This window comes from Amblyraja radiata, chromosome 27, assembly GCF_010909765.2.
Source record: "Amblyraja radiata isolate CabotCenter1 chromosome 27, sAmbRad1.1.pri, whole genome shotgun sequence".
Classification (NCBI taxonomy): Eukaryota; Metazoa; Chordata; class Chondrichthyes; order Rajiformes; family Rajidae; genus Amblyraja; species Amblyraja radiata.
The window spans coordinates 17,251,683-17,267,468 of NC_045982.1; the positions used below are offsets into that span (position 1 = coordinate 17,251,683).

At 37.5% G+C, this 15,786-nt stretch overlaps 1 protein-coding gene across 2 annotated transcripts in view; it reads left to right on the plus strand.

Annotated features, from left to right (window-relative positions):
- The window catches only part of rhbdl2 (rhomboid like 2), a 43,470-nt gene extending 28,228 nt beyond the window's left edge, over positions 1-15,242 (plus strand). The window contains exons 5-8 of one of the 2 annotated variants that reach the window (XM_033045324.1): positions 1,492-1,592; positions 6,469-6,529; positions 7,501-7,562; positions 10,817-15,242. In XM_033045324.1, coding sequence (XP_032901215.1) covers positions 1,492-1,592; positions 6,469-6,529; positions 7,501-7,562; positions 10,817-10,996 — 404 coding nt within the window. In that variant the 3' untranslated portion in view covers positions 10,997-15,242. Of the gene's footprint in view, positions 1-1,491; positions 1,593-6,468; positions 6,530-7,500; positions 7,563-7,725; positions 7,782-10,816 lie in introns of those variants that run through there. The other variant, XM_033045325.1, reaches the window with a different exon arrangement.
- Positions 15,243-15,786: the final 544 nt, after the last annotated feature.

Genomic DNA, 15,786 nt, shown 5'->3' on the forward strand with positions numbered 1-15,786 from the left:
TTGCATCATAGAACATAAATAGAATAAGTATAAACCAGCATCTGTTGGTTTACATTTTCTTGTTTGCAACATACACAGGATGTTCATTCTATGTTTGGTTCACAATGTCTATGTCAAAAATGATGCCAGTGTAAACTAATCTCCTCTTCCTTTACGTGGTCAATATTTCTTCACTCACTGCACCCATGTGCCTATTTAAAAGCCTCTTAAATGCCACCATTAAATCTGCCTTCACCACCACTCCTGGCAGTGGATTCCAGACATCCACCCCTCTCTCTGAAAAACAACTTGTCCCACATATCTTCTTTAAATTTTGCCCTTCTTACCTTAAATCTTTGACATTTCCAACCTGAAAGAAAAGTTCTGACCGTCTTCCCTAAATATACCTCTCTTAATATCATGTACTTCTATAAGGTCTCCCTTCAGCCTCTGTCGCTCCAGAGAAAAACAGTCCAGGATTGTCCAACTTGTCCTTATAGCTAATATCCTCTCATCCAGGTAACATTCTGGTGAACCTCTTCTGCAAATTCAGTGTCCCAGTCGATTAAGGCAAATGTTCTTTTAACCTTTTTGACCTCTTTATTTACTTGTGTGATAGGCTTGGACATCAAGATTCCTCAGTATATCAGTGCTGTGAAGGGTCTTGCCATTAATTGTCTACTTTCCCCAAACATTTGACCTCCCAATGTGCAGAAACATCACACTCGCTCTGATTAAACTCCATCTGCCATTTTCTGCCCATTATTTTAGCTGATCTTTATTCGACTGTATACTTTGGCAGCCTAATTTACTAACTAATCTTTACTGCTTGTAGGAGGAGCAATTAGAAAGGGTTAATAAATGCTTGCATTGGCAGCAATATTTACAATGGGTGATTGAATAAATAAAGAAAGTATGCACATTGAGATAATGGTCTTATCTTGCACATTGGTTGGTGTAAACCCTGCCAGGGAGATTGTATGAGAGATTAGAACTGCATTGAAATAACTTGTGCATCCACAAGCTAATAAGAACCATAGTTTCCAACACGGTCTTGTGCTTCTGCTTTGAGAATCTATTTGTGGTACATTACATCAAGTTGATCCAGATGCAATCCAGAGAGGAACTAAATCACTTCGTCAAGAAGTAATTTAGGCTTGTATATGATATATCTAAAATGTAGGAAATTACCCTTTTTGCTCTTAACTAGGATTTTATCCAGCTGACCAGAATGTTCTATTATGAATGGAACCTGAAAGCAAAGCAACTCTGAATGTCTTTGAAAATACTAACAATCAATTATTCAAATTCAAAGACTGAGTGGGGCTTATTATGCAGAGAATGTTTTGTCTTTGCAGATATTGCAACTGTCCATTTTAATATGTATAATTTCATTGACACCTTTAAAGAAAAAGACTGCTCTTGATGAACATTGATTTAAAAAATACAGCACCACCCATTGGGCATCCTACAGTTGGACAGGGGAAGTTATTTGTTGTTTTTTTTTTGCAGGCTCATTGGCGAGCTCAATATTTGACCCCAATCTCAGTCTGGTTGGAGCATCAGGTGGAGGCTATGCTCTGATGGGAGGCTACTTCATGAATGTTGTAGTGGTAAGTAGTTAGAATTACATAAGATTTGTTTGTTAATATATTGTGGGCTGTTTGTGCGTTGCGCTTCATAGAGCAAATGGTTTGACTTTTTTTTAAAAAGCTTAAATTACCGCTGATAAATTCCTTCTAGAGTCTTTTCCCTATTATGTATTCTTTTTTTAACTACCTGTCTGTTCCATGAAATACGTATTTGTGGTTGAAGGAGAAATAATGTGTAAATATCAACAAAGATGCAATGGAGACATAAGGAACTGTAGATGCTGGTTTACAAAACAAAGACACAAAGTGCTGGATTAACTCAACAGGTCAGGCACAATCTTTGGAGTACACAGACAGGTGATGTTGTGTGCTAGGACCCTGCTTCAGATAAACCTGCAATGTGTTTTAGTGCATTTTAAAGTGTATCTGCCACCTGGACCTAAGGCATTGTTATTTGAAAGCGTTGGTATTTTCTCTTGCACGGTATTCTCAAACTATTTACATTTGTGAAGTATGTTTCATTACATCTAAATGATTCCATTCATTCTTCTCATTTTACCTTTCCACTTTTGACCCTTCGTGAATTTACTTCAATTTTTCATGAAGATTAATTGAAGGGCAATTTACAATCTGTGCCGTCAGTCTTCTTTTGCACTGTATGGTATAAAACTGACACTAGTCTCGCAAGATGACAACCTGAATCAAACTATGTAAATATCCTAATTTTTATTAACTTTCCTAATTATTTTAAATCTTAATTAAAACTCCAACCAGTCCTTGGTTCCACTAATGATCTACTAATTCTTTGGAAGCCTGCCATGACCCAGAGGATTAGGAAATTATAGTTAGAGCCACCGCTATTTTCTCCCTCAATTCGCTTAAGGGGTGAAATACTGGGCCTAGTAATTAATTCACTTTTAATGCTTCTAAGGGCCCTCATACTTTAGTTCACACTTTTATCTGCAATTTTCACACTCTTTCTCTTTCACTCCAATGTCCTTTTTTGTTATTTTCTTGTGTGAGTAGACATGTTATTCACTCAGTAGCAAACTGACTTGGTTAGAATTATGTAGGAAGGAACTGCAAATGTCGGTTTACACCGAAGATAGACACAAAATGCTGAAGTAACACAGCGGGACAGGCAGCATCACTGGGGAAAAGGAATGGGTGATGTTTTGAGTCGAGACATTTCTTCAGTCTGTGCAATTTGTGCTTTGGTTTGAATTGTTAATAGATTGCCGTAGAAAGTTGCTGGTTGAGAATTTGTGCGACAAAATAAATTGACAGTTACATCTGTTTACACCACCAGACGTATAGACCTCACTATCTATGTTCCCTTAACTTTGTTTCATGCTCTATTGCAAGGATATTTTTTTACAATTAAGTTTTGATATGCAGCATGGAAACAGGCCTTTCAGCCCTCCAAGTCCAAGCCGATCATTGATCACCCGTTCACACTTGTTGTGTTGTGATACAGCTGGTGCTATGTCTTCCAAAGCCAAAGAATGCCCATCTTTCATATGTAATGATAAATGAAAAGGCATTTTGTAAAATCGAGTGGAAGCTCTTGCTGTTGTACAATATGATCATTCTGCTGCACACATAGAAATCCACTGTAACAATTTGTGGCTGAGCTGAAGAATTCATGAATTCATTAGCCCGACCACAAGTGAGTACTATGGGTTTTAAGCATGTGGCAGAATGATCATATTTTAACAACAGCTATGTTTTGTTTCTTAAAGTCCTGACTTTCAATAATCTACTTGACTGGAACATTAGATGAATGGCTGGGTGTAAATTGGATATCAGACTCAGACCCTCCCTGGACATGTTAGATGAACACAAAAGCTTTGGTATCAAGAGATTTCTCCATGAAATACAGGAATTTCCCAATGTTCTCCTTCACTCTTTATTTTCCCGATGAATTCTCATTCAAAATCTTTACCTTCCTTTTTTTCAAATCATTATTCCATTTTCCGGAATTTTCCTCTGCTTTGTTGTTAATTGGTTCAAATAAATTTGGATCAGAATTCACAGCTTTTAAACTGTATCTTTGAGTTCCAGTCCTTTTACCTTATTGTAAAGCTGATACCAGGTGGTATCTTGGCCTGAGCTTTAGAAACCATTACCGGTTTTCTCTTTTCCATTTATACAAAATCAAAGTAAAAGAATGAGCAGAACGCTGCAGGATGATTGAAAGCTGAGTTCATCTCAGAGGTGAAAGTCAGCAATTGCATTACAGTTCATCAAATTCTTCCGAGCTGGTCAATTTATTCTGTAGCTGTAAAGGATGGGAATGACCTTAAACAAGTGAGATCTTCCTGATCAACAGCCTTTCCCTTTTTTAGTGTTTTCCTCACTCTCTCAAATGAATCTATGGGCTCTTACTGGACTTTACTGTAAGTGGGGTAGGGGTGGATAGATACATTTGTACATTATATATTATACATTATGTGCAGATTTTTAAGAATAATTTATTTTGCATTATTGTTTTTTCTTAAAGCTGTTATTTATCTTTTTTATATATCAAATTGCACATTTATAAGGCTAACAGATTCTCATCAGGAATCATAGTAAATCATTTCTAAATATGGAAAACCTAGAGAATAATCAGGCCTATGTTCATTCTGACATTAGATGGATTTAGGGTATAATTGAACTAAAATTAAGAAAATGATTTATTGTGCTTTTACAGATGTTATGGATGTGACGTTGAGCCATTTCCCCTGTAGTACTGTGAATCAGCATGCCTTTCATGCAGTCACTGATTGACCCTGTCATGCAGCTGGAAGGAAAGCAAAGTTAATCAAAACAAGCAACAGAATATTTAACAGCACATTGACTACTGTAAATGATCACAAAATAACATAAGAGTAGAAAATACCAGAAGCATTCAGCAAGTCAGACAGTGAAGAGAGAAAGGATTTGCTAGCATTTATGGCATTCTACTCTCAATTAGAACTGAAAAATGAAATTACATTTTATTAAAATCAGGTGCTAGTAACCAGCCATAGGGGCTGTTTTGTTTTGAAAGTTAATTAAAACTAGCTCCATTGTATTTCTAAATGAGAATCAGTCATCGGGCAGGTGTCATGATTAAGAACAATAAAGTTTTTGTTAAGCTTCTGACCACGTGAAGGAAAATTCACTTTTCTGTTGGGTTGAACACACTTTCTGGGTTACTACTGATGCCTGCGTGCTACTATCAAGTTTGGAACTTTTTATATAGGCCTATCATAGAATTAGCTATTATCCACAAATTTCCAAACAGCGGATATTTATTGTGTGTGGATTTGCTGGAAGGAGCTTCTATTGTTCTCCTTTGACCTAATGTCAACTCTGGATGTTCCGTCCTCTTGCAAAACAGTATTCCATGAGAATAAGAGGACAAGGGGAGGTAATTCAGTCTCGTGTGACAGTTTTACCATTCAACCAGATTATGGTTGATTTGTGCTTCAAGCCCATTTAACCTCTTTCATTCTGAATCCTTTAGACTTTGATCTATCAAAAATGTACTTGTCTCGGGAGTTCAATATATGGACTACTGTTGCAGACACAGAGCAATACATTTTACATCTCAGCTACAGAAAATTGAAGCCACTTTTTAACCTACATTGTCCATCTAATGTGGGTCATGTCGAATATCATTTAAGATGTGATGGAGGTGTAGCTCCATGAGGATGCTTTAACAGAATGGTTTTATGTCAATGCTGATTTACAATATTATTTCAATCGCAGAAATAGCTGAAATTTTCTAAAGAGACTTGCAGGTTGGCCAAAAGCCTACACCATTCAACAAAAACTGTAAAAGAAAAACATATTAAGAGAGCATTTCCTTTTAACTGGATGAAAGAGTTTTGACAGGAAATGCATCATGGAAACCTCTTCCTCTACAGTAACAAACTGTGGAACCACAATTTTCAGCAGGTTTAAACTCATACACACATAATATATCCTACAGCTCGTGAAAGTATAACAATACCATTTAATGAATGTAAAGACAATCTATTATTTACTAAGATATTCAATTAATCAACCACACTTGCAAAATAACAATGGCAAGTTGCTGCTTATTGATGAATTATTTGAATTTTGCAGTGAAGGGCTAGAATTTATCATCAAGATAATTGATAGAGTTTAGAGCTACAGCAGGGAAACAGGCCTTTCGGTCCACTCAGTCTACGCCGACTGTCGATTACCCATTCTCACTAGTTCTATGTTATCCTACCTTCTCATCCACTCCCTGCACACCAGGGGCAATTTACAGACACAAATTAACCTACAAAAACCCACACATCTTTGGGTTGTGGGAGGAAACCAGGATACCTGGCGAAAACCCACGCAGTCACAGAGAGACCATGCAAACTCCACACAGAACAGCACCCGAGGTCAGAATCGAACCCGGTCTCTGGCGCTGTGAGGCAACATCTCTGCCAGCTGTGTCACTATGCTGGGCTAAGACTGTTACTTATTAAATGCTGGGAAACGGTTACCAAACAAGTTCAAGATTTGTTGACGGAGAATAACTTCTGCGCTTACAGAGATCATGAGATGACCGAGCAGTAATGAGATGCAACAGATCATGATATTTGCCAGTAGCGTGGGAGAAAAATCTGATGTAAAAGCACCAACTCTACCCACATCAGCTGCAAAACCAAACATTCCGTACATTCCTCTAGTAGGAAAACTCTTTCAGCATTGGCTTTTTACAAAATATACTGACTGTTACAGCCATACAAACATAATAGGTTGATTTATCAGTTCATGACTTTGCCACAACAAGAGGTAAAGACATTCTGATGCTAATTTTGAGCAGTATATTATTTCTAAAACGAAAGTCTATCTCATGATTAAAAACACCCATAAAGTTATGATGAATCTATTTGTTTGTTTTCAGAATTTTAAACAAATGTTGCCAGTCTTTGGTGTTTTCAGATTGGCCTTTATTTTGATAATAGGTAAGTGTTCTTAATTTTTTTATTATTGTATTAAATTATGGTCTGCCCAGCTATCACTATAGTCCCTGAGACACACCTATCCAGCATATCCCAGTTAGATCTAGCTCTCAGCTGCCATATTGTGAGAAAATATCATGCAGAAGTTCCTATGTGGCTTTAAGCACTGCCAGAGAGAGACTTGTGTGGGAGAGAATTACTTGATAACCTATCATTTGTGGAATATTAGGTGAGGTGGCCTTTGTCATAAACACCCTGCATTACAAATGTCTGGAAGCTGGTTAGAGGCTTGATGTCCTGCTGAAAGTGATTCACCTCATGACGCCTAAAATCCTTTTCTCCATCTCCCAGGCACGTCAGGAGCATACTCTTTACTTATCTAGATAAATGCAGCTTCAACAACACTCAAGAAGCTTTTCACCATACACGACAAGCCTGCCCAATTGTCCAGCACCTAATTCTTCATCTTAAGCAGACATTCCCACTAAAGTGGTGCACCATGGATGGAATGTTTACCATCCCTGAGATGTACTGCATCACCTCGCAATACCTTCCTTGACAGCACCTTCCAATCCGGTAGTCAGCCTCTTTCATTAACACACAAAAAGCAGCAGTTCAGAAAAGACTCATCAATAAGTGCTGGCTTTATCAACAACACCCATATCCTGGAGTGCTTCCAAAAGAAATAGATAGTGGACATTGGGTCAAGAAATTCCTTCATGTTGTGACTGATAATCTAAAGCCTGACAGTGTAAGGGTTGAACACTTGCAGACATTGTTGCAGGTTTGCCACAAGTAGACCTTCTATTACTGAGGCCTTTGCTAGTTACACCAAAGCCAAAGTGTTCATTGTGTGAATGGATTGCTGGTTTTGAAATATTTTGCGTTATTTACCGTTGTTGTTGGCCTATTGTATTTTTTTCTGCTATTCAGTATTACGTAGCAACTTAAAGATATGAATTTATTTATTTCAGTGGGCACTGATGTGGGCTTTGCTCTGTACAGAAGGTTTTTTGTTGAAGGAAGTGGTTTACGTGTAAGTATTACAGATGTTGATTAAAACCACTTGATTGTGCTCAACATTTAATGACTTGCCCTGAGGCTTAAACCAAATATTTGCTGAGCAGCAAACAAATTAGTGATTGGTAATGTTGTATAATAATTGTGAATTAATGATTACATTTTTACATCTGAATCAGAGATTGCTTGCTGGTTTTGAAAATTGTAACAAAATCTAGGCTACCAGAGATGAGTTGCACTAAAACAAGACCACTCTTCAGATGAAACACTGAAGGAAAGGCCCTTCTTTCCTGTCGAAGTGGCCTGTACGTCGGTGAGACCAAGCGCAGTCTTGCCGTCTATTTCACTAAACACTTGCACTCGGTCCGCCAAGGTCTACTGGTTACTAACCATTTTACACCCCTTCCCATTCCCTTGCTGACCATTCTGCCCTGGGCCTCCTCTGTTGCTAAAGTGAGGTCAGAAGCAAACTGGAGGAACAGGACCTCATATTCTGCTTGGGCAGCTTACATCCCAATGGTATGAATGTTGAATTCTCCAATATTAAGTAACCTCTGACTAACTTCCCCTTTTCCCCCACCTCCCCCCTTGTGCCCCCTACCTTCCCATCCTCCTTGTGCCCCACCTGTATTTCTACCTATTTCTCTCCTCCAAACCTCTACCCTCCCCCTACTGGTACTTTCCTCCCCCTGACTTCACGGTCCGCAACCATTCAAACCTGTCTCACACCTTCTCTTCCTATCTCTGGCTTTTTGTTCCAACCATCTGCCTGTCAAAACCCTTGTGGTCAGATAGGTGTTGAGTTAATACCAGAGGGACATTACACACAGTGGTGGATGCTCAGATTGGTATAGGGATAAAGTGAAGGGATTAGATAGTGGATCAGGGAGTCAGGTTTGGCAGATTGGGACATTTAGGTGGGTCGGTACATGGAGGGGGGAGGGACTTAAGAAAGTTCACCTTCCAAGGGGTCATGTTTCTGAACCTTACTCCTGAGCAGCATTTAAACATCGGATCCACAAGTGTCACCAATAGGACCTGCAACTAACTGCTAATCTGAAGAAAATTCTCAGCTGTATGTTAAACCATGTCTTGCTCTGTGATCTCTCTAACTTCTACAAGCCTGTAAAGGATCAGGTTACCATATATGAACTCCTGCTGATTTATAGAGATGTTGTAAACTGATCTCACCAAGTGCATTGTTAGAAGCCATCTTCATCGCATTATTTTCAGCTGGGCATCCCATGTAAAGAATACGTTAGGGTCATTTTGACATTTGCATGGTTTTTGCTTATTTTAAAATGTTTAATGGGTGATGATGCCATCTGTTTTACATTATCGAACACTCAAAAGGTCAGTGTGAACTCACAGAATCTCCTAGTTTCCCAAGATGACATTAGTCCTGGAGCTTATAGATACTGTAACAAACAACAACATCTTCGACAACATCTGATTGTCAGGATCAGATGGGTTTCTGCAAGATTCATGACTTAGAATGTTAAGAACAAATTATGTTGGCTTTACTTGCTTGGAAATATTATGAAGCTGAGTATTTCTGAAATCCAATAATGCATCTATCTACTTTCATTAATCCTTCCCATTCTTCAGCCTTTTCCTGCCATTGGTGAGATAGTTTAATATTGTTTCTGGCTTTCCTTTCTTGCTGCTGTGGCTTCACACTGCTGAGAGCTGATTTAACCCCAGCTTTGGCAACTTAAGCGACAGAAACCTGCAGAAGGTAAGCAAAGCGCTCGAAGTGTAAATTGTGCAAAAGGACTCAGTGCATTTTGCCCTAAAGTGGTTCACTGGAGTTGTAATCCTATCTAATAAGTTCCTGGACCTATAATAACGTTTTTTTTTGTAATCTCCTACAGGCTACATACCATGGATTGTTTTGGTAGATAACAGACATCAACTTTTTAAAGTATCAATAATTAATCCACATTAACTTTGTGCATGGCAACACACCAAAGAGTTTACTTGAAATCACAAGCCCAGTTATTTCTGATTATCCTTGGTTGTCTAATATATGTTGAAATTGGGGCTCAGAGAGTCTCTTCATTCTTTCTTTTGGAAGCTCTGTCTCCATTAGTTTCACCTCTCCACCATTAGTTTTATCTCTCCACCATTTTCTATGCTAGCCTATTATCAAAGACATCTCAAAACCCTCTGCTGCAGCATCCAAATAAATTTATCTGAGAAGCTTAGGATCCTTAGGCTGTTTATGTATGAAAGGGTTCCCGGCTGAGACCAACCTGGTCCTTATTTTATGCCTCATGTGTGAGCTATTGCACCAGATATCTATCAGCAGTGACAGTGGTTGATTTTTGATATGGAGACCGGCTCAGGACATCTATGAGCAGCTTAGCTTAGATCACTTGGTAGAAAGTGGAAGAAAATTTGTCTTTACGGTGTCATATCATTATAATAGCTACATGTATCACTGATCAATTACAAAGTCTTGCTTGTTTCCACAAAAATTAAAAAATCAGGATTAAGTTTTGTCCCATAAGTAACTGTACAATCATATCAAAATAAGACACAAAGTGCTGGAGTAACTCTGCAGGTCAGGCAACATCTTTAGAGAACATTATTAAGTGACGTTTCGAATCAGAACCCTTCTTCAGACCGAAGAAGGATCCCAATCCGAAATATCACCTATCCATATTCTCCAGAGATGTTGCCTGATCCACTGAGTTACTCCAGCACTGTGTCTTTTGTTGTTGTAAATCAGCACCTACAGTTCCTTGTTTCTACATTTTGAACAATTATATCAGTCTGGAACAGCCATGTGACAATCTCAACAGCGTTAAATAGAATATAAATGTAAATTAATTTCTTATGAATAATTACGTGATTGATGGGGAACAGGAAGAGCTGCCTACACGTTAATGGTTATATTTCCCCAGTGCTGGCACCTGTGCAAAGCAGGAGAGACTATTTCGTATGTACATTAACTGTTTTTCAGTAACCGAACAGATGGAGCGAAATATAGTACAAGTTTTCTATGGCAATCCTTCTTCTTAAACCATTGACAATCTCCACGTGAATGTAACCTGAAAATAGATGAACAAATTAGGTCATTTTGCTGAATGAATATAATGGTCAGACTGTCAACTGATATAAATGCTGAACTCTAATTATTGTTTTGAAGGAATTAAAGCAAATCCAGAAACGGTTCGCCTGTGATTATATTTTCTTCGCCGGAGTGAGAATGTAAAGAACTACTTTGATCCCGTGTTCTAATATTAGGTTTCTTACTTCCTACAGGTGTCCTTTGTGGCTCACATTGCAGGCGGTTTAGCTGGAATGACAATTGGCTATGTGGTTTTCAGCTGCTATGACCAGAAACTCTTGAAGGATCCCAGATTTTGGGCTTCGATTTTGGCCTATGTTGCCTGTGTCGTATTTGCCATCATATTCAACATCTTCCTATCTCCTGCTTCTTAAGTAATGAGGGGAGAGGAGTCATATGTTCTTACAGTTCCTGTAAAATATACATTAACACTGACAGTTTATTAACAACATGAATACAGAGAAGCACAGTTGGAACAATCATTTTGTATGACACCGTACAAGACCAGTGACTTAATATTAATCCTTGCCATGAGCATAATTTGTTATAATTTTTGTTGCTCACCTTATCGTGGAATAGAGAAAGAAGAACATATGAAAAACAAAGCTGTTTCTGGACAATTTTATGGTGCTGAATTTATGTTTAGATTTTTTTGTAATAGGAAGAACAACTGTTACTGTTTTTTTCTGAAATTGCAAACCGTAGCGTACTAAAATAATCACATGAGCAACTAACTGAATTTTGCACCTGCAGTGGCTTGTTGGAATTATCTGCATACGTATATAGAATTTGGCTACATTCAGATTCAGAAACATGTCTCATTTTCAGTACAATAGCATCTTTAAACCTTTGTTGCAGGACTTCCCATACCATCATTGACTTCCAGCCACTTTCCTTGTTTCTCTACAAATTGTTTAAAATGTATTACTGTACATACTTTGTCCTTTCTATATCTAAGTTTTGTTTACTATTATTTTACTCTAATTGGAGAATCTCTTGTAAGACTGTAGTGGCGTAGTTATCAGCCATTGCTTCTATGACATCTTAGTCAGAACCCCTGGCATCAGCCTCTGTCCTCATGGTATCAGCAGTTCGTTTGGGTGAAGAATGAGTGGGTTAACATATGATGAGCATTTGATGGCACTGGGTCTGTACTCGCTGGAGTTTAGAAGGATGAGGAGAGACCGCATTGAAACTTACCGAATAGTGAAAGGCTTGGTTAGTTGGATGTGGAGATGATGTTTCCACTAGTCGGAGAGTCTAGGACTAGCGATCATAGCAGCAGAATTAAAGGACGTTCCTTTGGTAAGGTGATGAGGAGGAATTTCTTTAGTCAGAGAGTGGTGAATCTGTGGAATTCTTTGCCACAGAAGGCTGTGGAGGTCAAGCCAATGGATATTTTTAAGGCAGAGATAGATAGATTCGTGATTAGTATGGGTGTCAAAGGTTATGGGGAGAAGGCAGGAGAATGGGGTTAGGAGGAAGAGATAGATCAGCCATGATTGAATGGTATAGACGATGGGCTAATTCTTCTCCTATCACATAACCCTAAGACTTTAAGATAGATTTATCACCTTGAAGAGCCATTTTACTTTGCTTTCCATCCACATAGAGGTATTTTGTGTTCCTATATAAATTGAATGATGTGGTTGGGAGATACATTCATGTTGCTTGGTAACATAAGGTGGCACATGAAAAGTATAAATAATTTAGGAAATATTACCCTTTTTACCCAGGTGATTTGTTCTCAACATTGGCATTAACCTATTTTAAATAATGAGCTATTACTGATGTTGAAATAATGGCAAACGAAAGATCAAAGCTAATGGTCATTTGCTGTGATTCATTTTGATTTTAGACTGGTACTAGAATGAACTAGCAAAGAAGGATATGGAATTAATCCAGGCATGTGGCATTAGTACAGATAGGCATGGTGTTGGGTCAAAAGACTCGACTCTATGCTGTACGACTCGACAGTTCTATTTTGGATTGCATTGGTACATATGGACAGCATGACTGTCACTGAAAAACAAAGAACATCTGGAATTGAAGTAAAAACCCGGCCTCATGGCCCCCTTGCACCCGCTCTGCTTTTCATTAAGACCATCCTTGCTGTAATCCTAACTTTAATTTCATTTTCTTGCCTAAATCTCATAACCCTTAATTTCCAAGTTATTCAAATGTTTGCTCAATTGCCCAAGAAAGTCTTACATATTCCAATGCAATGGTTCTTTAGAGCATTGGTCTTACATATATGATTGCTAAAGTTACATGGAAATCATAATTTAAGACAATAATGTTTTTGAGTCCATAATAACCTTCACATGACATGTGACTGACTTATTGTAAATTTAAAAGTTGCAGTATCCGCTCGAAAACACACTGTGAATACAAAAGTGCTCTGATCTAAAACGTATGATATGAATACTGTGGTGAGAAGATAAATGCATGCTGCAGATTAGTGTTACCAGCTCATGAAGCCCAGCATTAACAGTGTGTTTACAACATGGTGGAGGACATTGTTCTGCAGTTACTACATTACTGGAATTATTGTAGATTAGAAATTGCTTACAGCTTTTATGAATCTAAGAAGATAATTGTAGTATTACCTATTGTCAGTTTTGACAGCCAATAATAGTGCTTATTAAATTTATAATTAGGTTAGTGAATATAGATTTATTTACTTTGTATTGTACTGTATTGTATTGTACAGGAAATTATACAATTTTTTAACAGGTCATTTTTTACTAATTTTACTTATTGCATTTCTGCCATGTACCTTTTGTCATTTGAAAGCATTAATCAGGAATTTGGGTACATGCTTCCTGATTTTGTCTGTTAATTTTAATGGATGAAAAATAATGGACACGCACTCTATAATTCAGGACTTGAGTTTCTGTTGAGGAATAGCCATATGAGGTGTGGAGATTTATAAAAGAACCCTTGTTTACAATAAGGCCGACACCTTCACAGCGATATTATAGGATGTGTATCAATTGTAGGAGCTAGACATTTGAGGCATATTTGGTATTAGATTATGAATAGTATTCTGACATTAACTTAACAGTGGTCCTTCAAAGATCACCAACTTTTTATTTCCAAAATAACATATTTTAGACCGAGGAATTTTTACGGAGGAATTTTTGCTTCTGCAATTTGATATTTAGAATCGTGAATTGTTTAAGATGAAGCGATGTTTTCTGAAAATGGGAGGCATTGAGTCTTAGATTCCTATTAGCCCAATGGTCACACTGTAGAGATCACCTATCCTTCATGCACATATCAAAATACATGAATTATATTTAAACCTGTACTTACATTTATGACAGAAACTCATCCACTTACAATATATGACCCAAGTCTCAGCCACATATGATTGCTCTTGACAAGTTTCATTGTTTTGACAGCAAAAGAATACTGTGCAGTCTCATTACAAAACCAAGAGATTATTTGAGTTTTTATAGATAAGGGGAATTATGAACCACTGACACTCGCTGAATGTCTATGCTGGAATGACAGAACCAAACAAATTGAAGGTGTTCTTCTGACAGGATGGCCTACAGCCGACCTTGTTTCACTGTTTGGACAGCAATAAATACCATGCAGTCTCTTATTTATGTTTACCCTTACTATACATCATTTAAATCAATACAGTGATAATCCAACCTCCTGCCCTCAGTGATGCTGGAGAAGGGGTTAAGAACACCTCGGTGTTGGGGGGTAAAGGAAATTACAACATTTAACAATTGGTGTAAAGGACTTGCTTCCCCAGAGAGAGCACGCCCATACTTCACTATTGCAAAGGCCAATTTATAAATACATTGTTTTTATTCATTTTTATGAAAAAACGTTTTTTATATTAACATTTAATACTTAAAATAACTCAACATACAACTGTATAGGGAAAATCTGTCATTTTTTACATCCGTTGAGAAGTTTTTAAAAGTGTATTTACAGTTTTCTTGACTTTAACAATTAAGTGCTTTGATGATATGTTCACAGTGACAATATTGTCTGCAGGTTAGCCGGATAAGGTGTATTTTAACTCCAGTACAGTTTCCCCAAAGTTACCTGTGCTCTGCGCAACTCCGGGGCTAAATTTGTCACACTGTCCAGCTCCATTCATCATGTGTGATTTTGTTTTATATGTCAGAATGAACTGAACCACTCTTTTAGTGTCTGACTGATTTGTCTGTTCGAGTCCTGCCTCTTCTCGATGCATGGGCAGAAGTGTGGATCTCTGATTTACCTATGAAATAGGTATGAAATAGATCCTTGACCAATGAAAGAAATGCATTCCTGGGCAAACATGTTATTAAGCAACATTTTGTAAATCAAAAAGTCAGAGTGAAATGCCTCATGGGCATCCCAGTGCACTATTCCCGCACTATTTATTACAGCGAAAAATTTCCTGGTAGAAAAGACACGTGTTCCAAAATGTAGGAAAAAGTTTGTAAATTACCTATTTGTAATCTGGGAAATAACCGTGGTGGAAAACAACTCTGATGCGAATTATGACTGTTACCAGATGAAAAAAAAATTTTGCTAATTCATTTGCCTGTACATATTTTGATTGTGAAAAGTATAATGAATTAAAGTGGAACTATGCTCCTTCATTGATGCATGAGTAGTGTATTTTGTTGCACAAACTTTAACTTGCTCTAAGTACCTCTTGGAGTTGTCTAGATTCTCTCGTAGAATTTTCCTTACATTGCAATATATTCTCTTAAACATTTTGTATTGTTAAAAATGAAATTCAGGTAAATACACAGTCAAGGTTTATTATTAGAAAACATAATATTAACTAAGACCAAGACCAAGATAAAAACCATTATTAGGCAAAATTAGCTGGGATATAACTAAGGTGATGACATTTACTAAATTTTTCAATTTTTACAATGCACGTGTGCTTTTATTTTTCAACAATATATCACTGTATTCCCAATCATCAGATCATTGCCAATGGTTCAGAATCATGGATGTAGCTCCAGATATCAGATACAACTGAACAATTTAGAGCAAGAATCTTGAATTCAATGACACTCATGAAGTAAATCACTTCACCAGGAGCCTGTTATTTATGTTAGGGCTACAGTATTTGTATCACATATTAATGTACCACAACATAGCCAATATGAGCAATGCTGGAGCCACAATGAACTGC